Here is a 27705-nt window from a genome sequence, read left to right on the forward strand (position 1 = left end):
TTAAAAGTCCATAACTTGCAAACTAATTGACGGAGTTGTCTCATTTTTGGTGAAAGTGTAGCTTAAAGTCAAACTTAAAGGTATCACTGTAGGTGTTCAGAATGGTCACCATTAACATCCACACACAAACGATGCCCCCAAACTGCAGTACAAACTACTGACTGCAACGTGTTAAGTTAGATATTTGCACATCAGTGTATGATGGATTCTTAAAGTTCATCCAATGTACGAGGCTTTTGTTGATAAACGACGTCATTTAGTGTTCCCCACAGATAAAAGTCCAGAGGAGTTAGGTCTCGGGAATATGGTGGATACTCCACAGCACCTCTATGACCTATCCATCTTCCTGGTAGATTTTCGTTGAGATACGCCCTAACATGATTTTGGTAGTGGGCTGGGGCAACACCTTGTTGAAAGTAAACTCTTCTGTCTCCATACAGGTCTTGGATGGCAGGTAAAATGGATGTCTGAAGCTTCTGAAGGTACACCTCACTGGTAACTGTGCCATCAAAGAAGATTGGCACAATCAAGCCCCGGTAAGACAACCCACACCACACATTTACTCCTGGCTTTGTCTACATGGACATTCAGATTTACAGCGTCCCAGTAGATGCAATTGTGGCGATTGACTGTACCACTGAGTTTGAACTGTGCCTTATCAGACCACACAATCATGTCTGCAAACTCTTCATCATTGCGCACTATGTTAGTAAAGCACTCGCAGTACTCCATTCTACAATCTGGGTCATCCTCATTCATTGCATGCAGCAATCATGTGATGTAGCACTTCCACTTTGCTGTATTCAAAATTCGCTCAACACTTGAGCGACTCACTCCAGTTTCACGGGCACACTGTCTCACAGACTTCTGTGGTGAGCGAGTGAATTTTTGTAACACACGATGGGAATTAGCTGTACTTGTTACTGTTACAGGTCATCCAGATCATTGTTTGTGTACATCTTTAACACAGCCTTCGGCTTCAAATTTATCTCAAATGCGAAAAATAGTTAAAAGAGTCAGTGGCTCTGTTTGAAACTCATTTCGCCATTGTCGTTGAACCTCATTATTGTTTTCATACTTAAAATACCACTTCAAAGCTGACTTCCTTTCATCGAATGTAAGCCTTGCACCAGCCATGTTTACTTGAGTAACTAGGTGCAACTAAGCACAAAACACTGAATATCTGGCAACTGTCATCTGACAAAACAAAACAATGCAATACAACACTTGTGTGGCAATTGCCAGAACTACAAACTATTACACTACCAAAGTTGAGACAACTCCGTCAGTTAGTTTGCCAGTTATGGACTTTTAAACAGTGGATACATTTTTTTGGACCCCTCTGTATTTTAGGGAAAATCTGCAGCGTAAATTCATATGTATATGCATAGATAGCAAACTACTGTGGACACAACAAATTGACAATGTACGTGCAAGGCTATCATCTAGCCTATATGTTTTAAGCAGAAAAGCTCCATACATCAATACCCTAACAATGAGGATGATATATTTTGGTTTAATACATCCATTTCTAGCATATGGTCTTGCACTGCGGGGTGGGGCAGGGTTTCCAAAACTCATGTGGACCGAGTATTTAAACTCCAGAAAAGAGCCTTGAGAATATTAGGCAAAAAAGATGCTAGAACATAATGTAAGGGATTTTTTATAGAATTTAAAATTCTGACTATCTATTCTATGTATATATTTGAAACAATAGTATTAACTGTAGAAAATAAGAAATATACATGTTGTAACGCAGAAATTCATTATCACAATACTAGACAAGTACAAAATTACCATATGATACACAGAAGACTGAAAGAAACAGCAAACAGTCCATATATTAATGGAGGAAAATACTTCAATGCACTGCCAAATGAATTGAAGGTAATAACTGGAGAGACATTCAAAAAACATCTAAAATCTTGGCTTATTGAGCAGTGCTTCTATAGCCTACTGTAGAAACTAAAATCCAAGGTATTATTATGTAACAGAATTTGGATTGTATACTGTTGTAAATTACAAAATTACAAATTACCTGAAGTACTGTGCCATTGAGCCCCCATATGTCATTGGCATTTACTGTTCCACATACCATTTTGGGCAGTCTGCCTCCCGCTTCTATCCACTTTCACTCTCATCGGTTTAATGCACATGGTTTCAAATCTACAGCTTGTTGCAACTGCTCCTTAAAGTGCTCGTACAAGAGACTTAGAGCTTGGTACTCCCCTAGTATCTCACATAGCATTCTCTTCTCTCAAGCTTCCTGGTGCTATAATTCCAAAAAAAGCTTCATTCAGCCTTTTTACCTAGTTCCTGATTCTCCATGCATCATAAGTCAACCTCAATTTCCACTTGTTATTGTCAAAGATAATGCCTTCTGCTAGATGATTAGCACCTCTCCCTTCAGTGGTAGTTCTTTGCAGCTGCACCTCATGGCCATCGTTGTCAGTGGTGTCATCTGCTGCAGGAAAATCATAATCACTCTCCCTTTCTTGGCCTAAGTCCAGCACCTACAGATACACATAACTACACTCCTCATACAAATAAAAAAGAACAAAAGCTATTCCTGCCATATGAAATTCCTCAAAAATAGTCTGTGATAATTTCAATGTGTATTTCCTAAAGTATTAGGACAGGAAAAATGTCCTGGAAACTTAGTTTGGATCCTACAATCTAGTCTCAGTAATTAATTTTCCAAGGTAGGTGGATAAAGACAGTAGTGTCCAAGCGCAGACATAAAATTTAATCTGTTCCATGATAAATTCATATCATTATTTGAAAATCTCTTTCTGCATAAACTATTCAGAAATGACACTAAACAGGCATGTAAAAACCATGGATCACTGGAAGGGTTAAGGTATCTTGTGAAAGAAAAAGAGAATTGTATCCATTAGCAAGAACCATTAAATATCTTGCAGCAGTTGCACACTACAAAAACTACTAAGAATACTAAGAAAAATTATTTAATAGTCAAGGAACATGTACATTATGTCATACTCACAACACACTTAGGGCTATATGGAATGTAGTGCAATGAGAGACATGAGAACCAGTTAAAGAACATAATAACATTGCTGTTGACTTAAATAGAAGGGCAATAAATGATGAGTCACAGGCAGCAAGTCCATTTAATAACCATTTCTTAGCTATAGTAAAAAAGATAAGGACAAACAGTCCAACAGAAAAAGCACAGTAGTATGCTGAAAATGCAACACTTATCAAATTTAACCATATGATTGTATCACCAACTTCTCCCTCTGAAATTAAGAAAATTATATAGTCCATTGAAAATAAAAGCTCATATGGATTTGATGGAGTTACTAACAGAGTACTTAAGATTTGTTCCCATATACGAGGATGAGTCAAATGAAAACCTTAAATTTCTAACAACAAATCGAAATTTCATGCCGTTATCCTGTAAGTTGGTACGCGTGCTACAAAACAACATGCAGAATGGCCTGTAGGTGGCAGCATAGTGCAGATGCACACATACCGTCACAGTATCAATATAAAGATGGTCACCCCACTTGTGACTTGCACCAGGGAAGAACAGCGTTCTGTTATTCGTTATTTGCGTAGTGAAGATGTGAAACCTATTGAAATTCTTCCATAAATGAAGGTGCAGTACGGTGATGCATGTTTCTCACAGCAGCAAATCTATGAATGGAGTAGGAAGTTCGCAAATCGTGTGACTTCAGTGGAAGATGCTCCTTATCCAGGTCAGGCACAACAAGTTGTGATTCCACAGAACATTGCAGCAGTTGAAGCCATAGTGAAGGAAAACCACCAAGTTACACTGAATGACATTGGAGCATTTTTACAGATTAGTCATGGGTCATCACACGACATTGTGCATGATGTGCTCCAGTTTCACAAAGTGTCTGCAAGATGGGTGCCACAGCAGCTGACTCCTGAAATGAGGGAACGACATGTTGATGCTTATGATGAACTTCTATTGCTCTTTGAACAAGAAGATGATGGCTTCCTTGCAAGGATTGTTACTGGGGACGAAACCTGGGTTCACTTCCACCAATGGGAAATGAAGAGAGTGAGCAAGGAATGGTGCCATTCCTCATCACCAAAACCAAAGAAGTTTCGAACAGAACCATCAGCATGGAAGGTTATGCTGACTCTCTTTTGAGATGAAAAAGGCGTCTTTTTGGAGCATTACATGTCTAGAGGGACCACTGTCACCAGTGCATCATACACAGATCTCCTAAAAAATCATCTGTAGCCTGCAATATAATCAAAGCGACGTGGATTGCTGTCAGAGGGTGTCCTTTTGCAATATGGCAATGCCAAGGCCCCACACTGCCCATACGATAGTTGCAACAATCACAGACCTGCATTTTGAGTGTCTTCCTCATCCACCATACTCACCAAACCTTGCCCCAAGTGATTTCCATATGTTTGGACCACTCAAAGACACAATGGGAGGAAAGAAGTTCTGTTCTGATGAAGAGGTACACCACGCGGTGCATGAGTGGTTGCACGGACTACCAAAAGAATATTTTTCTAAAGGATTTTTTGCACTTTGTAAGCACTGGAGGATTTGAATTGAGCATGGGGTAGATTATGTTGAAAAGTGATACAGCTTTGTACCATTTCTGCACAATAAATAATATTTAAAAAATATTTGAGGTTTTCATTTGACTCACCCTTGTAATAATCCCAGTCTGATCTGAAATATGTAACACATCAGTTCCATAGAGACTGAAATATGCCATTGTTCAACCACTCTATAAGAAAGGTGATATGAGAAGTACCAGAAACTGCTGACCTGTTTCACTACTGACATCATTTTTCAAAATTTTGAAGAAGCTGATGCATTCTAGAGTAGTATCCCAGCTGAGCAAACTCAGCAAATCACAGCTTTGTTTACAGAAGAATTGCTTCACTGAGAATGTCATTTACATATTTATTCACCAAATTTTGAAAGAAGCATTAAGTACAGTAACAAAATAGCACCTACTAGTATTTTCTGTAACCTGTCTAAGGCATTAGATTGTATTGATCACAATATTCTCTTACAGAAACTGATGTTTTATGGGACTGATGGTACACCCAACCAATAGGTAATGTCCTCTCAGAGAATACAGAAAGTTGTCCTTGATAATTCAACCACTGTAAGCATGACACATTCTTATGACTGAGGATAAATCACTTATGGGGCTGCATAAGGGTCAATCTTAGGTCCACTATTGTTTCTCATCTGTATAAATGATCTTCTATTTAATACACAACAAGCAGAGTTATTTGTTTTCACAAATGAAACTAGCACTGTAATCAATCCAAACCTACAGGCAGCAACAGAGGAAATGGTACATGATGTACTTAACAGTGTCATGGACTGTTTTTCTTCTCCTACATCTACATCTACATCTACATTTATACTCCGCAAGCCACCCAACGGTGTGTGGCGGAGGGCACTTTACGTGCCACTGTCATTACCTCCCTTTCCTGTTCCAGTCGCGTATGGTTCGCGGGAAGAACGACTGTCTGAAAGCCTCCGTGCACGCTCTAATCTCTCTAATTTTACATTTGTGATCTCCTCGGGAGGTATAAGTAGGGGGAAGCAATATATTCAATACCTCATCCAGAAACGCACCCTCTCAAAACCTGGTGAGCAAGCTACACCGCGATGCAGAGCGCCTCTCTTGCAGAGTCTGCCACTTGAGTTTGTTAAACATCTCCGTAACGCTATCACGGTTACCAAATAACCCTGTGACGAAACGCGCCACTCTTCTTTGGATCTTCTCTATCTCCTCTGTCAACCCGATCTGGTACGGATCCCACACTGATGCGCAATACTCAAGTATTTCTGTTCATGGTCTCACTCTTAATCTTAAAAAAAGATGCAATATATTCAGTACAGAACATCTAGAGTTACTACACCACTGATAAGTGTAATTCGCTGTAAGTAAATAATAAAATGGATGGAAACTTTAAATTCTTAAGTGTTCGCACTAATGAGAATCTAAACTGAAAAAAGCACATTTTAGCACTCTTAAAACAGATTATCTAGTTTAAATTTTCAAACAATCTAACTCAGCTTGAAGGACACATACAAGGTGACAATAATTGAACTTTATGAAAAAACGCAAATTATTTACAAACTATGACATGCAACCCCCCCCCCCCCCCCCCCCCCCTCCATGAACCATGGACCTTGCCATTGGTGGGGAGGCTTGCATGCCTCAATGACACAGATAGCCGTACCATAGGTGCAACCACAATGGAGGGGTATCTGTTGAGAGGCCAGACAAATGTGTGGTTCCTGAAGAGGGGCAGCAGCCTTTTCAGTAGTTTCTGGGGCAACAGTCTGGATGATTCACTGATCTGGCCTTGTAACACTAACCAAAATGGCCTTGCTGTTCTGGTACTGCGAACGGCTGAAACAAGGGGAAACTACAGCCATAATTTTTCCCGAGGGCAGGCAGCTTTACTGTATGATTAAATGATGATGGCGTCCTTTTGGGTAAAATATTCTGGAGGTAAAATAGTCCCCCATTCAGATCTCTGGGCGGGGACTACTCAAGAGGATATCATTATCAGGAGAAAGAAAACTGGCGTTCTACGGATTGGAGCGTGGAATGTCAGATCCCTTAATTGGGCAGGTAGGTTAGAAAATTTAAAAATGGAAATGGATAGGTTAAAGTTAGATATAGTGGGAATTAGTGAAGTTCGGTGGCAGGAGGAACAAGACTTTTGCTCAGTTGAATACAAGGTTATAAATGCAAAATCAAATAGGGGTAATGCAGGAGTAGGTTTAATAATGAATAAAAAATTAGGAGTATGGGTAAGCTACTACAAACAGCATAGTGAACACATTATTTTGGACAAGATAGACACAAAGCCCATGCCTACTACAGTAGTACAAGTTTATATGGCACCTAGCTCTGCAAATGATGAAGAAATTGATGAAATGTATGAATAGATAAAAGCAATTATTCAGGTAGTGAAGGGAGACGAAAATTTAATAGTCATAGATGACTGGAATTCGAGAGTAGGAAAAGGGAGAGATGGAAACATCATAGGTGAATATGGATTGGGGCTAAGAAATGAAATAGGAAGCCACCTGGTTGAATTTTGTGCAGAGCATAACTAAATCATAGCTAACACTTGGTTCAAGAATCATGAAAGGAGGTTGTATGCATGGAAGAACCCTGGAGATACTAAAAGGTATCAGATAGATTATATAATGGTAAGACAGAGATTTAGGAACCAGGTTTTAAATTGTAAGACATTTCCAGGGGCAGATGTGGACTCTGACCACAATCTATTGGTTATGAACTGTAGATTAAAACTGAAGAAACTGCAAAAAGGTGGGAATTTAAGGAGATGGGACCTGGATAAACTGACTAAACCAGAGGTTGTACAGAGTTTCAGGGAGACCATAAGGGAACAATTCACAGGAATGGGGGAAAGAAATAAAGAAGAAGAAGAATGAGTAGCTCTGAGGGATGAAGTAGTGAAGGCAGCGGAGGATCAAGTAGGTAAAAAGACGAGGGCTAGTAGAAACCCTTGGGTAACAGAAGAAATAATGAGTTTAATTGATGAAAGGAGAAAATATAAAAATGCAGTAAATGAAGCAGGCAAAAAGGAATACAAATGTCTCAAAAATGAGATTGACAGGAAGTGCAAAATGGCTAAGCAGGGTGGCTAGAGTACCAATGTAAAGATGTAGAGGCTTATCTCACTAGGGGTAAGATAGATACTGCCTACAGGAAAATTAAAGAGACCTTTGGAGAACTGAGATCCACTTGTATGAATATCAAGAGCTCAGATGGAAACCCAGTTCTAAGCAAAGAAGGGAAAGCAGAAAGGTGGAACGAGTATATAGAGGGTCTATACAAGGGCGATGTTCTTGAGGACAATATTATGGAAATGGAAGAGGATGTAGATGAAGCTGAAATGGGAGATATGATACTGCGTGAGGAGTTTGACAGGGCACTGAAAGACCTGAGTCGAAACAAGGCCCCCGGAGTAGACAACATTCCATTAGAACTACTGACAGCCTTGGGAGAGCCAGTCCTGACCAAACTCTACTGTCTGCTGAGCAAGGTGTATGAGACTGGCGAAATACCCTCAGACTTCAAGAAGAATATAATAATTCCAATCCCAAATAAAGCAGGGGGTGACAGATGTGAAAATTACCAAACTATCAGTTTAATGTCACAGCTGCAAAATACTAATGCAGATTCTTTACAGACGAATGGAAAAACTGGTAGAAGCCGACATCGGGGAAGATCAGTTTGGATTCCGTAGAAATGTTGGAACACATGAGGCAACACTGACACTATGACTTATCTTAGAAGAAAGTTTAAGGAAAGGCAAACCTACGTTTCTAGCATTTGTAGACTTAGAGAAAGCTTTTGACAATGTTGATTGGAATACTCTCTTTCAAATTCTAAAAGTGGCAGGGGTAAAATACAGGGAGCGAAAGGCTATTTACAATTTGTACAGAAAGCAGATGGCAGTTATAAGAGTCAAGGTTTATGAAAGGGAAGCAGTGGTTGGGAAGGGAGTGAGACAGGATTTTAGCCCATCTGCAATGTTATTCAATCTGTATACTGAGCAAGCAATAAAGGAAACAAAAGAAACGTTTGGAGTAGGTATTAAAATCCATGGAGAAGAACTAAAAACTTTGAGGTTCGCTGATGACATTGTAATTCTGTCAGAGACAGAAAGGTACTTGGAAGAGCAGTTGAACGGAATGGACAGTGTCTTGAAAGGAGGGTATAAGATGAACATCAACAAAAGCAAAATGAGGATAATGGAATGTAGTCGAATTAAGTCGGGTGATGCTGAGGGAATTAGATTAGGAAATGAGACACTTAAAGTAGTAAAGGAGTTTTGCTATTTGGGGAGCAAAATCACTGATGATGGTTGAAGTAGAGAGGATATAAAATGTAGACTGGCAATGGCAAAGAAAGCGTTTCTGAAGAAGAGAAATTTGTTAACATCGAGTATAGATTTAAATGTCAGGAAGTCATTTCTTAAAGTATTTGTATGGAGTGTAGCCATGTATGGAAGTGAAACGTGGATGATAAATAGTTTGGACAAGAAGAGAATAGAAGCTTTCGAAATGTCGTGCTACAGAAGAATGCTGAAGATTAGATGAGTAGATCACATAACTAATGAGGAGGTATTGAATAGAATTGGGGAGAAGAGGAGCTTGTGGCACAACTTGACTAGAAGAAGGGATTGGTTGGTAGGACATGTTCTGAGACATCGAGGGATCACCAATTTAGTATTGGAGGGCAGCGTGGAGGGTAAAAATTGTAGAGGGAGACCAAGAGATGAATACACTAAGCAGATTCAGAAGGATGTAGGCTGCAGTAGGTACTGGGGGATGAAGAAGCTTGCACAGGATAGAGTAGCATGGAGAGCTGCATCAAATCAGTCTCAGGACTGAAGACCACAACAACAACAACATGACATGCACATGCTTTATTCAACATGTAAACATCAGTACAGATATTCGGATTTAGGTTATGATATGTTTGATGTGCTGGCCATCATTGCCGATGATGTGTCGCTGACAAATAGCGAAACTCTCCATGAAGTGTCATTGTTGGCCTCCTGAATGACTGTTTTCATTTCAGCAATGGTTTTGGGATTTTTGCTGTACACCTTGTCTTTTATATCAGCCCACAAAAAGGAGTCACATGTGTTCAGTTCCAACGAATCTGGTGGCCAATTGAGGCCCATGACAGTGGTCTCTGGGTTCCCCAGAGCCAGAATGTGGTCCCCAAAGTGCTCCTCCAGGACATCAAACTCTCTCCTGCTTCAATAGCATTTAGCTCCATCCTATATGAAGCACATCTTTTTGAAATTAGGGCCACTTTTGATAATGGGGATGAAATCATCTTCCAAAACCTTCTAATATCATTTGGTAGTCACCATGCCATCAAGGAATATTGCACAGATTATTCTGTGACTGGACACTTCACACTTCGCAGTCACCTGTTGAGGGTGAAGATACTTCTTTACCTTGAAATGAGGATTCTCTGTCTCCCAGATGTGTCAATTTTTGTTATTGACAAACCCATTCAAATGAAAGCTGGCTTCATTGCTTAACCAAACCATTCAATTCCCGTCATTCCCCACAGCCAGTCGTGTAGTTTTAATGTCCTAATGCAAACTGTTCTGAAGTTATGATGATTTTATTTTATATAGTTCAGTAATTGTCACCCTGTATATTTGCCTGATGTTCGTCAGTTCTCCTGTCTTTTGTGTGGAGAATTCTCGTGTCTTTTGTGTGGAGCTTTGTTGAGTTCCCAATTCATTTTTCCACCCCAGTGAAATTCCACTCCACACTCTACACATACCACTCCCTGTCTGACTACTCTAAGGTAGTATCCACAGTTGTCACACATTGCAACACAGATTAAATACTTAAAAATACAGTTAAAACACTGAACACACTATAAACTACATGAATTTTGGTCATTTACAAACTGCAAAAATTAGGCCTACAGGTAAGCATATCAGGTTTATGTTATAACATAAAAAATTAATTATTTCTGCTTAAAACGAGAACTCACCACTCACTTGATTGTTAATTAACTTATTCACCATGAAATGTGACTTTTAATTGCTACTTATCATCAGTATTATTTGATACTGGTTGATCTGTGTGAATAATTTGTTCTCTATCCTGATCAGTCACTGATGGGTAATATATTAATGGAGAAATAAGTAAATGGAAGTATTCATCAAGAAAAGGTATTATGTTTTGAATAACAGTAACAAATATTATTCTAATTGCAAAAAACTGATATCATTGTAGATGGTATGGTTTTCTGTATAACATATAAAAAGCAGATATTGTCTTTTTCAAATTAATTTTGCTTGTAAAACTTCTTGGTTTTACCAAACTTCTTTGAAGATAATGGTAGCATTTATAATGTTATCATCATTTACTTTTTGGCTGCATGTGTCTGTAGCACAAACATAAATATCACTGAATTTGCAAACACATGAAAAAGCCAAGTGTACCTGTCCAGTGAAAAAACAGGTTGTGGTAAAGACAATCCTTTACTTTGAAGCATCTGACTTTGTGCTTTATCAGTGGTCATAATGAAGGCTACTTTTATTGGGAATTGTTTTCTTATGATTTGAAAAGGCCTGGTTGGATCAGCAGGTATGACATTAATGTGGGGTATGAACATGGTTTTATTAAATTGTTGAATTTAGCAGAGCTGATGTACTTGCCTGAGTTTCCACTAATCACTTATTAGAATTAAGATTTGTAGTTAACATAATAATAGCATTTTCTTTAAAAGCAACTGGTGAGCTGGTAAACCAGATATATTTAAAGGGCTCAAGGATTTTATGGGTTACAGCTGGACATTGTTTATTTCTTTGAGTTGGACAGAATCAGAACTGAGGCAAACTTTTTGAAATGACATGTTTATTAAATGTTAAAATCCTAATTTTTTGGACATATAGTTGCCATTGAATAGAATTGCAAAGCATTTTGTCCATTGATTTCTGTTTCATTGAAAAATGTGGTATAAAATTATTGTATTTACATTAACAATGTCAAGGAATTTTGATCATTTCATTGAAGTAATCTGTTTGATTTTCTAAACCACAGTTACCCCATTCAGTGAAAATAGGATCACCATTTTCCCTCATGTTTTGAATCAACTTACGAATTTTAACATGAGACTATAAGGGTGATTGTTTAATTGTAGGTTCAATAATGCCTTTTCTATAGGCATGTCTAATGACAGGTAATACTTGATGGAAATTGCCAACAAACAGAATTATTTTGCCTCCATAAGGGAGATTATTATTCATTATTTCCCTTAAAAGTCAATGAACAATGCTCAGCACATGTTTGAGAGCAGCTGAAATTCCACTTATGAGATTACACCTCAGAGAAGTTGAGCATCCTTGGTGTGAGTGGGAACTGATATGACAAACATGTTCAAGTTGGGCACAGGTAGTTTGAAAATCAAATGTGATATGCATCCAACTGATAGGACATTCACAGTAATAACTTTACATGAAGCTGTTAAAACTACCTTGTTTTCACCTCATAAAATGTGACACAAAGTTTTATAAACAGGTGTTTTACTGGAGCCTCCTGATCCATTAAAGAAGTAACAGTTGGAAATCTTATTTCTTATTGAATGTATGATTTCCTCAGCTATTGCCTTCTGTACTTTATTTAGCTTCTTGTAAACTGTCTTACCATTCATACCTTCTTCTTCTACATTGTAGGCTTCTGTTGTGTTTTGTGCGACATACACAACAGGGGCTGGCAGGTTGGAATGTCGGAAAGATTTGCCTTGGTATGTAAAACATTCTCCATCTCTAGCAGTGTGAGGTTGTAGGCTCAGGTGGCATGAGCTGTCTCTGAAAGTCTTATGAATATTCATCCTGAAATGTTGTTCACAACTGAGGTATATTAGCAGGAAACACAGTATGTAGATGATGGCTAAATGTCAATTCATTTGCATTGACATTTTGCGTCTGGCAGCCTGCTGCGAGCATTCTTTCCATTCGGCATCCTTAATGACTAAATGTAATTTTTCTACAGCTTGGAAAAATAAGTTCAACAGAATTCCATCAACTGTGCATAGATACTCAAATGAATGCAGAAGTCATGCAGAAGTAGTATTCAGTAGTAATATCTTTTGTTGTTATCAAGATTGACAGTGCAGATGCATTGAAAGCACTTAGTATTTTTCTCAAAATAGTCCTTTGTTCTTTTGACCACACAAAATGCTGTGGAATTTTGTAGTAATTTTCCTGGCAGGTGGTAATATTATCATTGCCTAATTTTAAAAAATGCCTTGAATTTGGAGCCCCTGTGAATATTAGCAGCAGCCTTGTACACAACCTGAAAGTATGCCATGTGTTCTTGTGGTAAATGGGTAGGTAGCTGCTCGATCATATGAGATCAGTGGAAAAGTCCCATTTGTGCGTTTACCATAGACCCTCTGGTGGACTCACACAATGACAACTCAAGTAAATGTTCACTTCATCAACAATGAATTTGCTGTTAACTTTGAGAAAATGAACACAATTGTGAAGCAATGCAATCATGTCCTCTATACACATACAAATATTTAACAGATTTTTCTGAGGAACAATGCTCAATACTGATACGAGTGCATTATTTTCTACTGGGAGAGCTGCCGTATGGTACAATCCACCAATTATTGATGATAAAAGGTTGAATTCTCACTGTAATGCCATTTTTGAATTGTCTATAAGTAGAGTAGCCATTAAGATTTAAATTAGATCCCTCCTGATAACTTTTGATTCATTTTTGTTCTTATATGCATGGACTGTTTTGATTGATAGTACTGTAATTCGTGTACCATGAATTCCTGAATAGGTTCAGAAAGTTCAAGTTCTATTTCTTTCTTTGAAAGTTCTCTACAAATGAAAGCGCCACATCTTCAGCTGAACATAATTCCTCTTCATCTGATGGAATGAGCATACTGCATGCATGATGGCCCCCTCTCTTTTGAATTTTGGTAACACAAACTTGACCACTTACTGAGCCTAGTACATATTTTTTTTACAAAGATCAGGTAATAAAACCCTAGAAACTAAGTCAAGTCTATGTTCAACTCTTTCATATACACATATCAAAAACAGTTTTGCATCACCCTGGTTCCCAGAACTCCTGAAGATAGAAATTTACTGTGGATATTGTATCACAGACATTGTCCCTTTGAATGTTCAAAGATGTCACTAAACCCGCCCAAAGATGTGAACAACCATGCATGAGCAGTGCCTATTAGACGGAGGGGGTCTGACAGCCAATCAGTTCCAGTCATTCCACCAGGAAGGAGGTACACAGCTCGTGTTGTCTGTGGTTCAACCACGCTTAAACTGTCAATACCATGGTTTGATTGTGTCTGCATTGTTACTTTGTGCTAGGAAGGGCTCTCAACAAGGGAAGTCTCCAGGCATCTCGGAGTGAACCAGAGTGATGTTGTTCAGACATGGAGGATATATAGAGAGACAGGAACTGTCAATGAAATGCCTAGCTCAGGCTGCCCAAGGGCTACTACTGCAGCCAGAGGAACTCTGGCAGCAACACCACCATGTTGAATAATGCCTTTCATGCAGCCACGGGACGTCATGTTATGAGTCAAACTGTGTGCAATAGGCTGCATGATGCACAACTTCACTCCCGATGTCCATGGCGAGACCCATCTATGCAACTCCGAGCAGTGCAGTACAGATGGTCCCAACAACATACCAAATGGACTGCTCAGGACTGGCATTACATTCTCTTCACCAATGAGTGTCGCATATGCCTTCAACCAGACAATTGTCAGAGACGTGTTTGGAGGCAACCCAGTCAGACTGAATGCCTTAGATACACTGTCCAGTGAGTGCAGCAGGGTGGAGGTTCCCTGCTGTTCTGGGGTGGCATTACATGGGGTCAGCATATGTCGCTGGTGGTCATGGAAGGTGCCCTAATGGCTGTACAATACGTGAGTGCCTCCTCCGACTGATAGTGCAACCATATCGGCAGCATATTCGCGAGGCATTCACCTTCATGGACGAAAATTCACACCCCCATCATGCACATCTATTGAATGACTTCTTTCAGGATAATGACCTCTCTCAAATAGAGTTGTCAGCATGTTCTCCAGACATGAACCCTATCGAACATGCCTGGGATAGATTGAAAATGCCATGACCCACCAACCACTCTGAGGGATCTACGCCAAATCGCCATTGAGGAGTGGGACAATATGGACCAACAGTACCTTGATGAACTTGTGGATAGTATGCCATGACAAATACAGGCATGCATCAATGCAAGAGGATGTGCTACTGGGTATTAGCGGTACTGGTGTGTACAGCAATCTGGACCACCACCTCTGAAGGTCTCACTATATGGTGATACAACATGCAATGTGTAGTTTTCATGAGCAATAAAAAGGGTGGAAAAAATGATGTTTATGTTGATCTCTATTCCAATTTTCTGTACAGTTTCCAGAACTCTCAGAACCGAGGCGATACTAAAACGTTTTTTGATGTGTGTAGTTTCACTTTAGAGGTAATGTAAGTCCATTTGGAGTTGCGTGTAATTGTGAGAAACAGATCAGGCTTTCCCATGTGGCCAAAAATGGCCATTGCATCTTGATAATTATGAACCATGTTACAAGGGTTGCAAATATAAGTTGCAGGTAGAAGAATAGGAATCCCCACAACTGTTCCTCTTTTTTCAACATCATCATTAAGGAAGTCCATCAAACCTTTGCACCTACCAGCTGTCAGTTCTTCTTGATATGGTGAAATGATTGCCAACCTATAATCTTCTACTTTGACATAACTATCAACAACACATTATTGAAATAATGTACTTGAAGCCTGAAGTATACTGAAATATCACTAACTGCTAAACAATAACAACAGTACTGTAGCTGCACTGTGATTGTTCTCAATGCATTAGGCTGAACTTGAACATGTGGCTTACATACAGTCCATCCAGAATCGCCACATGGAGAAACCAAATGATACAACATTGGATCAGAATGCAGGTTCAAGTGAGGTATACAATACAAGTAAGATATGCAGTATTTTCGTGACACTGTTCTGTTATTAGTGATGGAAACAGCAGCCACCTCACTGATTGTAGGCAGATTGGATCTTCCAGGATGCAATGTATTGTTAGTAGTGAAATATATTTGAAAATCAGTTATTTCTTGAGCTACATCTTTTATGCATTCAAACAAGTTTGTGTAAGAATCATGTATATCATGCATTGCTTGCTGTTTAATCATTATTTCCCTACAATAGGTTCTGTTGTCTTTATTCATTGTGTGCGTGTGTGTGTGTAATGTAATATCAAAATCTGTAATGATGAGGCCAGCGTAAATTGGTGTACCTCCTGCAGGAGGTTGCAAACTTCGTGCCATATAATACACTTGCCCATGTATTTTAAAACAATATAGACCATTTCCAGGAATATCTGTTGAGTTAAATTGTGCTTAAGCAAATACCAGGGCATTATTAAAAAAAATGGTTCAAATGGCTCTGAGCACTATGGCACTTAACATCTGTGGTCATCAGTCCCCTAGAACTTAGAACTACTTAAATCTAACTAACCTAAGGACATCACACACATCCATGCCCGAGGCAGGATTCGAACCTGCGACCGTAGCAGTCGCATGGTTCCAGACTGAGCACCTAGAACCGCATGGCCACTGCGGCCGGCTGGCATTATTAAACTGTCATACATTTTCTAGGTATTTTGTAGTATAGTCATTATTCTTCTCTATGAGATTTTAATGATCTTGACATGCTTAAATGGGCTCTAAGTTAATCTTTCACTTGTGGCGATACATGGTAGCTGAACTGTCACTGAACTCCCCTGCAAACACCTTTCAGAGAAATGTATGCCCATTTCACCAATATTACCAACACTCTGTGTTTGCACTTCATTGTCATTAGGGAATAGACAGGCAGAACAATATGTTTTGGAAGTTGTGTAGTCGCCTTGCAGTGATATTCTCGTGGAGTTGAAGTAGGTAAGTTGGTGACACAAATTCATTCTCTTGCACGAATAATTGCCATTTCGCACTGAATCAGACTTGTTTGCATTGCTCTGATCTTTTCAGTGCTGTTGAAGTTGAAATTGTCTTTGTTCATCACTTTGTCTGGAATTTATTCTTCTCTTTCCCCCCACCCCCCTAAATATACATTTCTTAAGACAAATTAATAAGAAATAGATATTACCACCAGTAAATGTTAGTTTTACCTTCGCTGGTAATGCAGATTAATGGTTTTGAGACTAGGAGAAGTGTAACATAATATTGCAAACATTGTAAACTAATGAATAATTAAGTTATAAAAATAAATATACAGATTAATGGTATTTAGATTAGGAGGAGTGTAACATAACCATGCAGATGCCATAAACTAATGATGAATTCATAGTTGAATACATTAAGTTATAAAAGCAAACATTACTTACATGTGTTGATGAACACTGATATAATTCTTTTTATTTGTGGCGTATACAACATTTATTTAAAGGACGTAAACAACTCCAACTGCTGTTGTGCATTACAGTAAAATTAGATTATCAATAGATGTCGCCTTCTAAATTCATTACATCTTTGTGTACGACTGAAATTGCATGATAGACGAAGATCTGCAAAGAACATAAAAAGCTGCAACAGCTGTTGTGCATGTTAGTTAAACATATTATCAATAGATAGTATCTCCTACACTGTTATAAAAATGTATGCAAAATAAAGCTTTTTAATGAAAATAATAGCTGTAAACTATTTGTGAATTTCTCATCATTAGTGGTGAAGAAAATCTTGAAAATGATGTTTCAATCGTTAATTTTTATTGAGTAATATGGGAAATATGGTGTACCAATAAAAACACACCATTGATAAATAATATATATAATGATTAGACAATGTTTACTACTGGCAGAAAATGGCCTATTATGTGTACAGAGTAATGCATTTCATAGTTTTTGCATAACTCCAGCATGATGGGTAGTAGCAAATAATGTGGGTACATATGTGCATTGTCCCAACTAATGTTCATTAATGAATGGTACTGGTCATTCATTAAAAAACATTGGTTGGGACCATACACATATGTATTCATTTTATTTACTGGTAATTTGGATGGACATTTTACTCGGCAAACATTTGTTGGTTTGAGAATGGGCATTGTCCAAAACTGCTCACCAACTAAATAAACATCTATTTTAGTTGTAACTCTTGCTGTCTCTTTTTGCCTCACATTTCATAGTATTTCACATCTTCATTGCATGTGTCTTTAAACTGGCCAACACATGGCTTGTCTTTGCTGGTTCTGATACATCATTTGTTCCCACAAGCTACAGTTTGTTCATGAACTTTTTTCCTGTTATTAAATTGTGAGAGCAAATGAGTCACCAATTTTGATTCCCACCACATTAAATTTTTAGTTATTAATTCTGTATGTTTTGATTATTTCCTGAATGTCATGCAGATGGAAGTTGTCTGCATTTCACCTTACTCTCAATTTGATTGAAATTGTTGTCCATGGCCAAGTAGCCAGGGAGTGGGATTAAAAATATTTGAGTGATCTTGTTCTTGTGCTGTGCAGGATCTTGAACTACTCACATCAGATGGTTACAAGTTTGATATTGTACATCCATTTTGACCATCACATGAGTGACCGAAGTACTATCATTTCTTTTGTGAGTTTACCATTTAAATATTTCAAAAGACATGATCATATCTCATCAGGTACTTGGGTTGATATTTCCTCACACAGAAATTATGTAGTTCCTCTGGATGTACCCAATTGAGGATAACCTAAACTGAAGCAAGAAACTGATGTATGCAGTACCTAACACCAGTGGGAACTTTTGGGAATGAAAGCAGAAGTACAGATTTAATTGCTTTCTCTTTGTATTTTTACTATGTCACTTTGGCAAGGCCAACATGTCAGTAAAGTGGCTGTTTTTCTTAATTTACATCTGGGATCATCTCCAAATTTTCAAGAGTCATGTCACATGCACTTAGAGCTTTGGTTTTAATTTCAGTTATGTAACAGTTTTTGCATGTTTCTTGACAACAGACGTACATTCAACATGATGATATTTCATACTTCTCATAATAAAGTGAATCAACTACACTCCTGAGGTCCATGACATTCTTGATGTTCCACAGCTGCAGTAATCACATTAGAATATATATCTCTCTGTGTGTATTCCTTTACTTAGTTGTCATTTTGCTCCCTAGATGGTAGCACGGCACACTCTTATGTAGTTAGTTCACATTCACATGCAACCTTAAACCCCTATAACTGCTCATAACTAGTGAATATTTTATACAATTTTTAAACAAGTTTACATAGTTTTAAGAGTAAAATATACCTTCACTACTTGACTGTACAGAGGGTAGTTCATACTTATCACTAGAACCAATTTCAATGACAACATCACTTTCATTTGACTCATGTGAACTTGTGTCTACAACTCTGTCCACCATCTGGTCAGCAGATCTAGCTCATGTGTGATCTTAGGCTTTCCCCACCTCCAAAAACATGTGCCCTGCTAGGTTCAGCAAAAGATGACCTGGGGCTCCACAAACTGGGTGTTTACCGTATTCGTTGTAAATGTGGTAAGGCATACATTGGGCAAACTGTACATCACTCAAAGAAAGATGCCAGGAACACAGAAGGCACACTGAACTGAAGCAAGCAGCCTACAAAATGTGCAGTTGGAAACATTACATGGGTACTGGAGATACTTTGGAGTATGCGAAAATGGAAGTTCTACGCCAGGCCTTGTCTTTTTGGGACCGTGTTCTGAAGGAGGAGATTGAAATACATGTAGCTGATGGGCTGATCAACAGAGATGCTGGGTTCAACCTCAGCAAAGCCTGGGACTCAGCACTGTCATTTAAAAGCACAGCGCCCACCCAAAGCAACTTCTGTGACCGACGAAGGCCACAAGACATCTAATGGTCCACAGTTCGCATCCAGCAGCCAGCAGCCCGCCCCTCCCAACCACCCCTCAACGCAGCAGCTCGCGCGGCAGGACATGGGGGAAGGGGTGGGGAGCAATCAGAGTATAAAGGGCAGGAGATTCAGCGGAGATGCTCAGTCTGCAGGTATCACCTGAAGATGACGGGCAAGGAATGTTGTCAAAACATTGTAGTTTGAAAACAACTGCACCCAGATGGAGACCCGAGGACAGAACAAACAGATCTACCTCAGTTTCTCACCATAAATAGCTGTAGATCTGACATATGCCAGAAGTGCAAACACAAAAAAATGTCTCTCATTGTCGAACCATAGTGTTACTTCATTTTGCCACATGGATATTTATCATATTCAAGGTCAGTTGCCATAGGAAACTCAAAATATCCAAATTTGTAGTTGTTTCAATCTGGAAAAAAAAACCTCCCAGTTGTGAATACCTTCATAGTCTCTAGGACAGTGGTGTGTAGTGGATCAGTTAGTATGTGTAGAGTTCATCACAAAAGTCAGTTCTTGTGATTTTCCAAGTTGGATCTGGGGGATTTTATGTATTTTGTTGAGTATCTCCCAGTTGATATATTTCAACAGTTACATTAAACAATGGAAAGTCCAGGATGGAATAACTTCATTACAAAAAGGATAGACTGCTGCCCACCACACATAGGAGGCATTGAATCCAAGTCAGATCCAGTCCAAAGATCACTAAACTTCTCTCTTTACACAAAAAGTCCTTCTTGAAAAGCTGAAAACACACACACACACACACACACACACACACACACACATACACACACACACATACATGGCTAGTGTCTACAGCTGCTCGGATCCTATGTGGGTGTGGTGTGTTTTCTGCTTCTGAAAAAGTAATTTTTGTCCAACAGCTTAAAGTTTTGCCATCTTTTAATACCTGATATAGACCCTTCACACCTGAGGATTATTTCACTGTGAATCATCAGGTGTATTGTTAAACAATTTTTTTTTTAATTGAAAAACAGTTTCCTTGTGATCTACCAGTAAATAGATTACTGTTATTTGCAGCATGTGTCTATTAATGAGGATTTTGATACTTGATAGAGATTTGTTGGCTGTACTGGTGGAAAATAAGTGTTGTAATTAGTATTTACAGGCCTTCGTTTATTTTGTTTCACTTGATATTACTTTCCCATTTTCATACTCTAATATAACATGTTTGTTTCTTAATTCTAGTTCACGCCATCTTGTCATGGACCTGCTGTTACTCTAACTGTTACACTTATTGAACACCCAGAACCACGTTTATCACTTGATTTTGTTCCTGTCTTTGTATTTGAAAAGTGGCCAACAATAGAAAATTTGCGTGAATGGGAGCCAGAAATGGAAGAACATGTAAGTATAGCAGTGGTCTTTTCCATTTGTACACTGAATTTATCTTACATTATGTATAAAATGACAGTAAAGTTTTGTAACCATCACTAAAAACATAAACAATTCTAAAATAAAAAAAGCTTGCAAAGGTAAAACTGTTCCTGACAAACCCTGTTATGATGATGACGTTAGCCAGAATTTGTTGTTTGTCTCTTTCCAGTGCTATTTAGACAAACTGCCAATGTTAACAATGTCTTCTGAATGTATTAGTGCTTGCATCCTAGTTCATAAACTACAAATAAATCAAGTAAAATATCTGTTGCAGCCACATTTTCATGGAACATGGAAACTTTTAAGTTAAAAAATCTCAAACTCACCACACTTTTGTTACATTTCTTCCTTATTTGTAAGTTTTGTGAACCAACTGACATATCATTTAAATAATAGCTACTCAGAATATAGTTGTGGTATTTTGTGGTTAAGAGTGTAACATACCACTTCAATTAATTTTGTATAGTGACTTGTCCTCTGGACACACTTTTGTCATCACTATGATGGAAGCATGACTGAAGGGTATGTTCACCTTACTAAACTGGAAAACTTTACTTACCTGAATATCTTGAATTTGGCCACAGTTTCTTTTTTTCATGCTATGAGTTTGGTATCCTAGTTTGGCTGAACAAATATATTTACTATATTTAGGCTTGTCAACCTGATGGTATGTGAAATGTCAAATACAACAGTTTCTTCATTGAATCTTCTGTATTCATAAATTTTTTAGACAACTCAGTCACTCTCACAAAAGGCCCCACAAGACTCTTCATTCCACAGCTAAACAACACTACTGTTTACAACCATCTCTTCAACACCTTATCATGCAATCATATTCTTGACAAGTGTGAATGAGAAGAAGGGAAAGGTTACATTTGAGGCAAAGAGGTTTAGATAATTTACATCAGGTAGGTTAGAGGCCAACAAGGGAACAGTAAATTATGGAGTTCCATGTGGTTGTGTCCTTGGTCCCCTGCTGTTTCTCATATATATCAATGATTTACCTTTGTCCTCAAACAAAGCAAGCAACTTTACAATGTTTACAAATTACACAAGTATTGTGATAGACAATGAGACATCCCTGACCTAGAATTAAATGCAAACCAATTACTTGAGGATTTTCTGAACTGATTCACAGTAAATTCTCTATCAATAAACCTCAGCAAAATCAATTACATTCATTTCCATTCCAGTCACAAAAGCCTGCAGGAGATAAATATTGCACTTGAGAGCCAGCAGATACAGAGGGTAAATTGTTTTAAATTCTTGGGCTTACACATAGATCACAGGCTTAACTGGGAACACCATATCCACCATCCCTGGAAGGGCTTAGTTCAGCAACATTTGCCATCCAAATAACTGCCCAAATTGGAGAGATCAGTGTCTCAAAATCTGCTTACTTTGGCTACTTCCATTCACTTATATGTTATGGAATAATCTTCTGGGGCAATTCACCAGTGTTAAAAAGAAGGCCTTACAAGTCAGAAAAAGGCTGTCCGAATTTTGTGCGAAGTGTCTCCAAGAACCTCATGTCACAACCTTTGTAAGCAAATAGGAATGCTAAGCACTACTTCACAATATCTCTTTTAAGTCATGACATTCATGCTTCACACTCCTTCTCAATATAACATCATCACAATGCAAGAAGGAAATGTGACATACACTGTGATTTGAAAAATTTGTCTCAGGTGCAAAAAGGTGTAAGATACACAAGCACTTCCTATTAATATTAAGTGTCTATGAGGTAATAAAGTACTATTCAAAAGTAAACTAAAGGAATTGTTGCTTGAAAAAAATTTCTGTTCTCTAGAAGAATTCCATAGTAGACATAGCTAAGATTATTTTTACCGTGTATTATTGTATATTCCTGATGCAGTATATCTTGTTGTTGTAGCTAGATTAATTGGTGATCTAACAAAGAGATAGAGGGGCTGGCCAGTACTTACCTCAGCTCAGTACAGCCGATAGATACACATAAAACAGAACCGAAAATTTACATTCCTAGCTTTCGGAACAAATGTTCCTTCATCAGGGAGGAGAGAGGGGAAAGAAAGGGAAGAAGGGAAAGGAGATTCAGTTACTCACAACCCAGGCTATGAAGCAACAGGGAAAGGAAAATAGGGAGGGTAGCAAGGATGGAGGCATGGTTGTCAGAGGGAAGCCAAAGATATTCTACTGTAAGTACTGTGCCAGCTTCAAACCAAAGAGTATATGAGATTTTCCATTAATCATTTTAATTGGTGATCTGTAAGTCAAGAAGGTGGCCACTTTTACCCAGTAAAAAATTGTTTAGATCCAATCTGAAACTTGTATCTTAACCTCTCTTTGTGAGTGTAATTAAAACTTACTGATTGTGATTTTATTATTATTTTAAATTTGTATTCTTAATCTTTGTTTATTGTCCTGGTGGAAACAAATAATAATGAATTAAATGTTTTGGATCTTTCTACATCAGTGTGTTAGCATGCAAAAATCAATCTCTGGAATGCATATTGCAATAAATAAATTTCACAACAGATGCATTGTCCACAGGTGGCCAGACTTTATGGGCTCAACATTTTAGTCTAGAAGGGATGAAACATTTAAAAATGTTGGTGGGCTTAATATGAACAGAATGTTTATGGAGCTATCAGGGAGCTGAGGGCCAATGTGAAGGAAGTTGGAATGAAGAGGTCTACATGAAGCAAATAAGAGAGAAGATTTTGAGACTGTAATAAGACAAGGGTAGAGTATCGTTGTTTCTAGATGATGAAGATATCTTCAGCAAATATAAACCATATAAGGGAATTAGGGTGTTGGGTTTTTAAGAAGGTTTCATCTAGACAGTCCATAAACAGATTGACATATAAGTATGCCATATAAATGTCTATGGCCATAGCACAGATTTGTTTCTATATTTTCTCCTCAAAGCAGAAGTAGTTATAGGCAAGGCTCTAGTTGGTCAGCTGTATTAGGAATGAGATCATGTGCTTGGAGTTGGTATGACATTTTGAGAAGTTGTATACAACGGTAACAAGGCATTCAGTATGGAAGATATTGGTGTGTTGGAGGTGGAAAACAGTGACAAGCAGAGATTCAGGTGTTAATGGGGTGGGATAGCTGAGTGGCAGTGAAGCTACTGGTTTGTATCATAGATTTGGGAAACTAGGCAGTGGGTGAAGAGTACGCATTGTTGGTCAACAAGAACTGACAATGGATGTTTCTAAAAAGTTTTGCTTTGTCCTTTACTACTGAAGTCTTTCCTTTTACCATTCAGTGATTGGTGTGTCATTGTCTACTATGTGTTGTAGAAATGGTATGCAGTTCCCAAATCCAGCGACTACGGCACAGATTTTCGAATATGTTTCTGGCACCAGGAGAAACATCTGCTTTGTGATACTAATCAGATGAAGCCTGTACTAAAACTGATTAAGGTAAATATTCTTGTGAATATCTGCAATGTTGTGATGTACTGTTACACCAAATCATATTACAATATTATGATAACAATAATTTGACGATAAATGTATCATGGGTAGAATGTTATGAGATGACAGGAGAACAGAATGATCTACAAATTTAATCATTTAAGCAGAAATGGATGCTCATATATGTTTACACACACACAATATATAGACTTTTTGTCTTTGAGCTGCAAAATATTCATTTACACTGTAGTACAGTTTCTCTAAGAGATGTATCTTAAAGCCAGTTGTGAGTGATGATACACTTTTCATTGTTTTGGTATGACTGGGTAGTTTATTTTGTAGTTTTTTCCCATGTGTACAGGGGCCAATTTTGACTGAGGGTTGTTTGATACATTTATGTATAGTATACCATATAGCTCTTAAAGTGGCTAGTTCAGTTGTAAAACTTTTCTGGTATGTGGCATAGAAATACGATATTTACAGCTGAAAATCAGAATTTCTACCACTAATTATGAATTTGTTTCATAAGATAAATTGAAAATCTTACATATAAGCAATAATAAGCTCTTTGATGCTGTTTTGGGGAACTTATTACATCCACCATAAAACATAAACTAGTTGATAATACTGCACTTCATTAGCAATCTGATTCAACATTCTTCAAGGCACAAAACACAGAAAATCAGCAAATAAGCTAAAGAATCAAGGAACCTCAGTTATCATACATACTCAAAGAAATATCATTTTAATATTAGTAATCTGTGATTGAGCTCCTGATACTCAACTCAATTATTAATTGGAGTCCGTCTCATCAGCCCCCCATCCTTTTTTGCAGAGCTGTTGAATGGCAGTACCCATTAATTTATCAACAAACCTTTGCAGTTTTCTATAAAATCTAATAGGGACCCCCTTCACTGCCTCTGAATTATCTACTTCATAAGCAGATGTTAGGCAATCTGGCATTACACTGTCGGTCTTGCCATTTCTCTCAATAATAAACACTTTGTCTCCATGTTGAAAACCTTGAATGGATCCAAAGAAAAGTGATGGCCTGACTGTATCATCTCTGATCCAAACAAAGTCATGTGTATTCAAGTCTTTATGTGAAAAGATGGGCTTTACACTGTGAATTATGGGGGGTTTTCATGTCAGACGGTGCTTATATGTCTGTAGGTTGTGGAAAAATATCTCCAGTCTGAAAACTAGGTGGGGTGAGGGTGAGAAGAAATCACAAGGTACCTTCAACAATTCACCATACTGCAGCTGTTCAGCAGTGCAACCCATGTCCTCTTTTACAGGTGTACGTGATTCCAGTAATACCAATGGTAGTGAAAAAGACCAATATTGTGCAAAGCAAGCTAATGTCATCTTTAATGTTCAGTGCATACATTTCACCACCCTCTTATTCATCTGTCATGTCAACCAAGAAATGGTACCAATCAAGTGAAGAGAGAGGGTTTACATTATCCACATGCAAAATGGTAAAATGATGAATATCAATGGAAAAGCAGACAATTAGTTCTGCTTGGTGCGCCTGCCATGGAGAATTAAGATCTGTGATTACTCTGAACATAGATGTCATTGGCTTACAATCGGTGGAAACAGAAAAAATTTCACCTTCCAACCAAGGGCGAAAATGTTTCAGCACTAAATAAATAGCTAGAAGATCTTGATCGAAGGTGCTCCATGATTCTTGTTGTATCAACAAGCTCTTGGAGAAGAAAGTCAATGGCTGCCACCCTCCAGATGTTGATTGTGCAAGACTGCTCCTATTGCTGTTTGGCAAGCATCTACCAACAGGGTGTTGGGAGCATTAGGAATTGGATATGCCATTAATGAAGCATGAGTCAATGCACTTTTTAAATACTCGTAAGCTCTCATTGCCACAGAAGTCAAAGAATCTTCTTGTTCACAACATGTTTCTGCCCTTCAGGAGATTGTTGAGAGGCTCTTGAATCTGAGCTAATGTTGTAAGGTGCCAGCAATAATAGTTCAGCATACCTAGAAAATGATGAAGCCTTCTGAAAGTATCAGGAAAGGACATCTGCATGATATCAAATACTTTTTCAGGTGTTGCTGGTATGCCATTGCGTGAGAAATTTATCCCAGGAAAGGAAGTTCCTTCTTCATAAAAACTTGTTTATAAACTTTAACCATTATCCCATGGCTTTACAATCTCTGAAACACTGCACAGACATTCTCCTAACATTCATCTTGTTGTGAGGAAAAGATTAAGATGTCATCACCATAACCAAAAACAAAAGAGAGACCATAGAGTACCTCATGCATACAATGGGCTGCTTTTAATAGCACAGGAGACATTATATTGTGGTCAAATAGTCTGAATGGGGTTGTTACAGAAGTTTCCTTCTTGTCTTTATGGCCCATCAGAATTTATGCAAAAGCTTGTGCACAATTGTTCAGAGTAAAGAAATTTGCAGCTGAAAAGTTGCTGGTAAAATCTGTTATATTTGGAATTGGATATCCAACAGGTATGGCATGAGATTTCTATTCTCTGTAGTCACAACACATTCTCAGTTTACTGTTATTTTTTAACCACTTGTAATGGAAATGACCAAGCAGTGTGAGAATGATTCTTCCTTGGATGCCTACAGTTTATCTGCAGGTATACATCTAGGCCAACTAACCATATGTTGTTGTGGAGTTGTCCTGATTTGATGAAAAATAGATTGGCAACACCTAACAGTGTGTCATCAGTGCTGGGAACTGTTGTAGCAACAGCTGGACAGGTAATTATCTGCTGCCTGCCTAGCCTTGATGGCGGAAGGTGAAAAGGGTGGGAGGGGATGCTTTACATCCTGCAAGCCTGTGCACTGTAGAAGTATTGTATCTCCTGCTGTGCCTGCTTCAAGTCCAATTTTGTGTATGTGAGTTTGTCACTGCTTCTTTTTCTTCCCCCCACTTCCTTTTCCACTCATCAATTTGTACTCTAAGTGGCATACATTGATCCTTCAACTCCAAAATCTTTAAAGAAATGTGCACAGGAGAATCCAGTGGTTTCTGATGTAATACATATGTATGCACTTCACATTAAGATTGTCCGCAGCTCGTGGTCATGCGGTAGCGTTCTCGCTTCCTGCGCCCAGGTTCCCGGGTTCGATTCCCAGTGGGGTCAGGGATTTTCTCTGCCTCGTGATGACTGGGTGTTGTGTGATGTCCTTAGTGACCATAGATGTTAAGTCCCATAGTGCTCAGAGCCATTTGAGCCGCATTAAGATGGACACAAACCCAGGATGTGACATTCTGACACAGTATATGTGGTTTACCCAAATATCATTGCATAGTCCATTGCTTGGGCATCAAAAATATTGCATTCTGATGTGTTAATAAGTTTCGGAGTGATCGGCCCTTTAATGAGACACTTATTAACTAAGTTGGGCACAACAGA

General features: G+C 38.3%; 1 protein-coding gene across 2 annotated transcripts in view; it reads left to right on the forward strand.

Moving 5' to 3' along the window:
* The window catches only part of LOC126175486 (cyclic GMP-AMP synthase-like receptor), a 367167-nt gene that overhangs the window by 148562 nt on the left and 190900 nt on the right, over nucleotides 1–27705 (forward strand). For both annotated transcript variants that reach the window (XM_049922303.1, XM_049922304.1), the window contains exons 6-7: nucleotides 20701–20859; nucleotides 24180–24302. In XM_049922303.1, coding sequence (XP_049778260.1) covers nucleotides 20701–20859; nucleotides 24180–24302 — 282 coding nt within the window. The remainder of the gene's footprint in view (nucleotides 1–20700; nucleotides 20860–24179; nucleotides 24303–27705) is intronic.

The sequence above is a fragment of the Schistocerca cancellata genome, chromosome 3 (genome assembly GCF_023864275.1).
Source record: "Schistocerca cancellata isolate TAMUIC-IGC-003103 chromosome 3, iqSchCanc2.1, whole genome shotgun sequence".
Taxonomy (NCBI): Eukaryota; Metazoa; Arthropoda; class Insecta; order Orthoptera; family Acrididae; genus Schistocerca; species Schistocerca cancellata.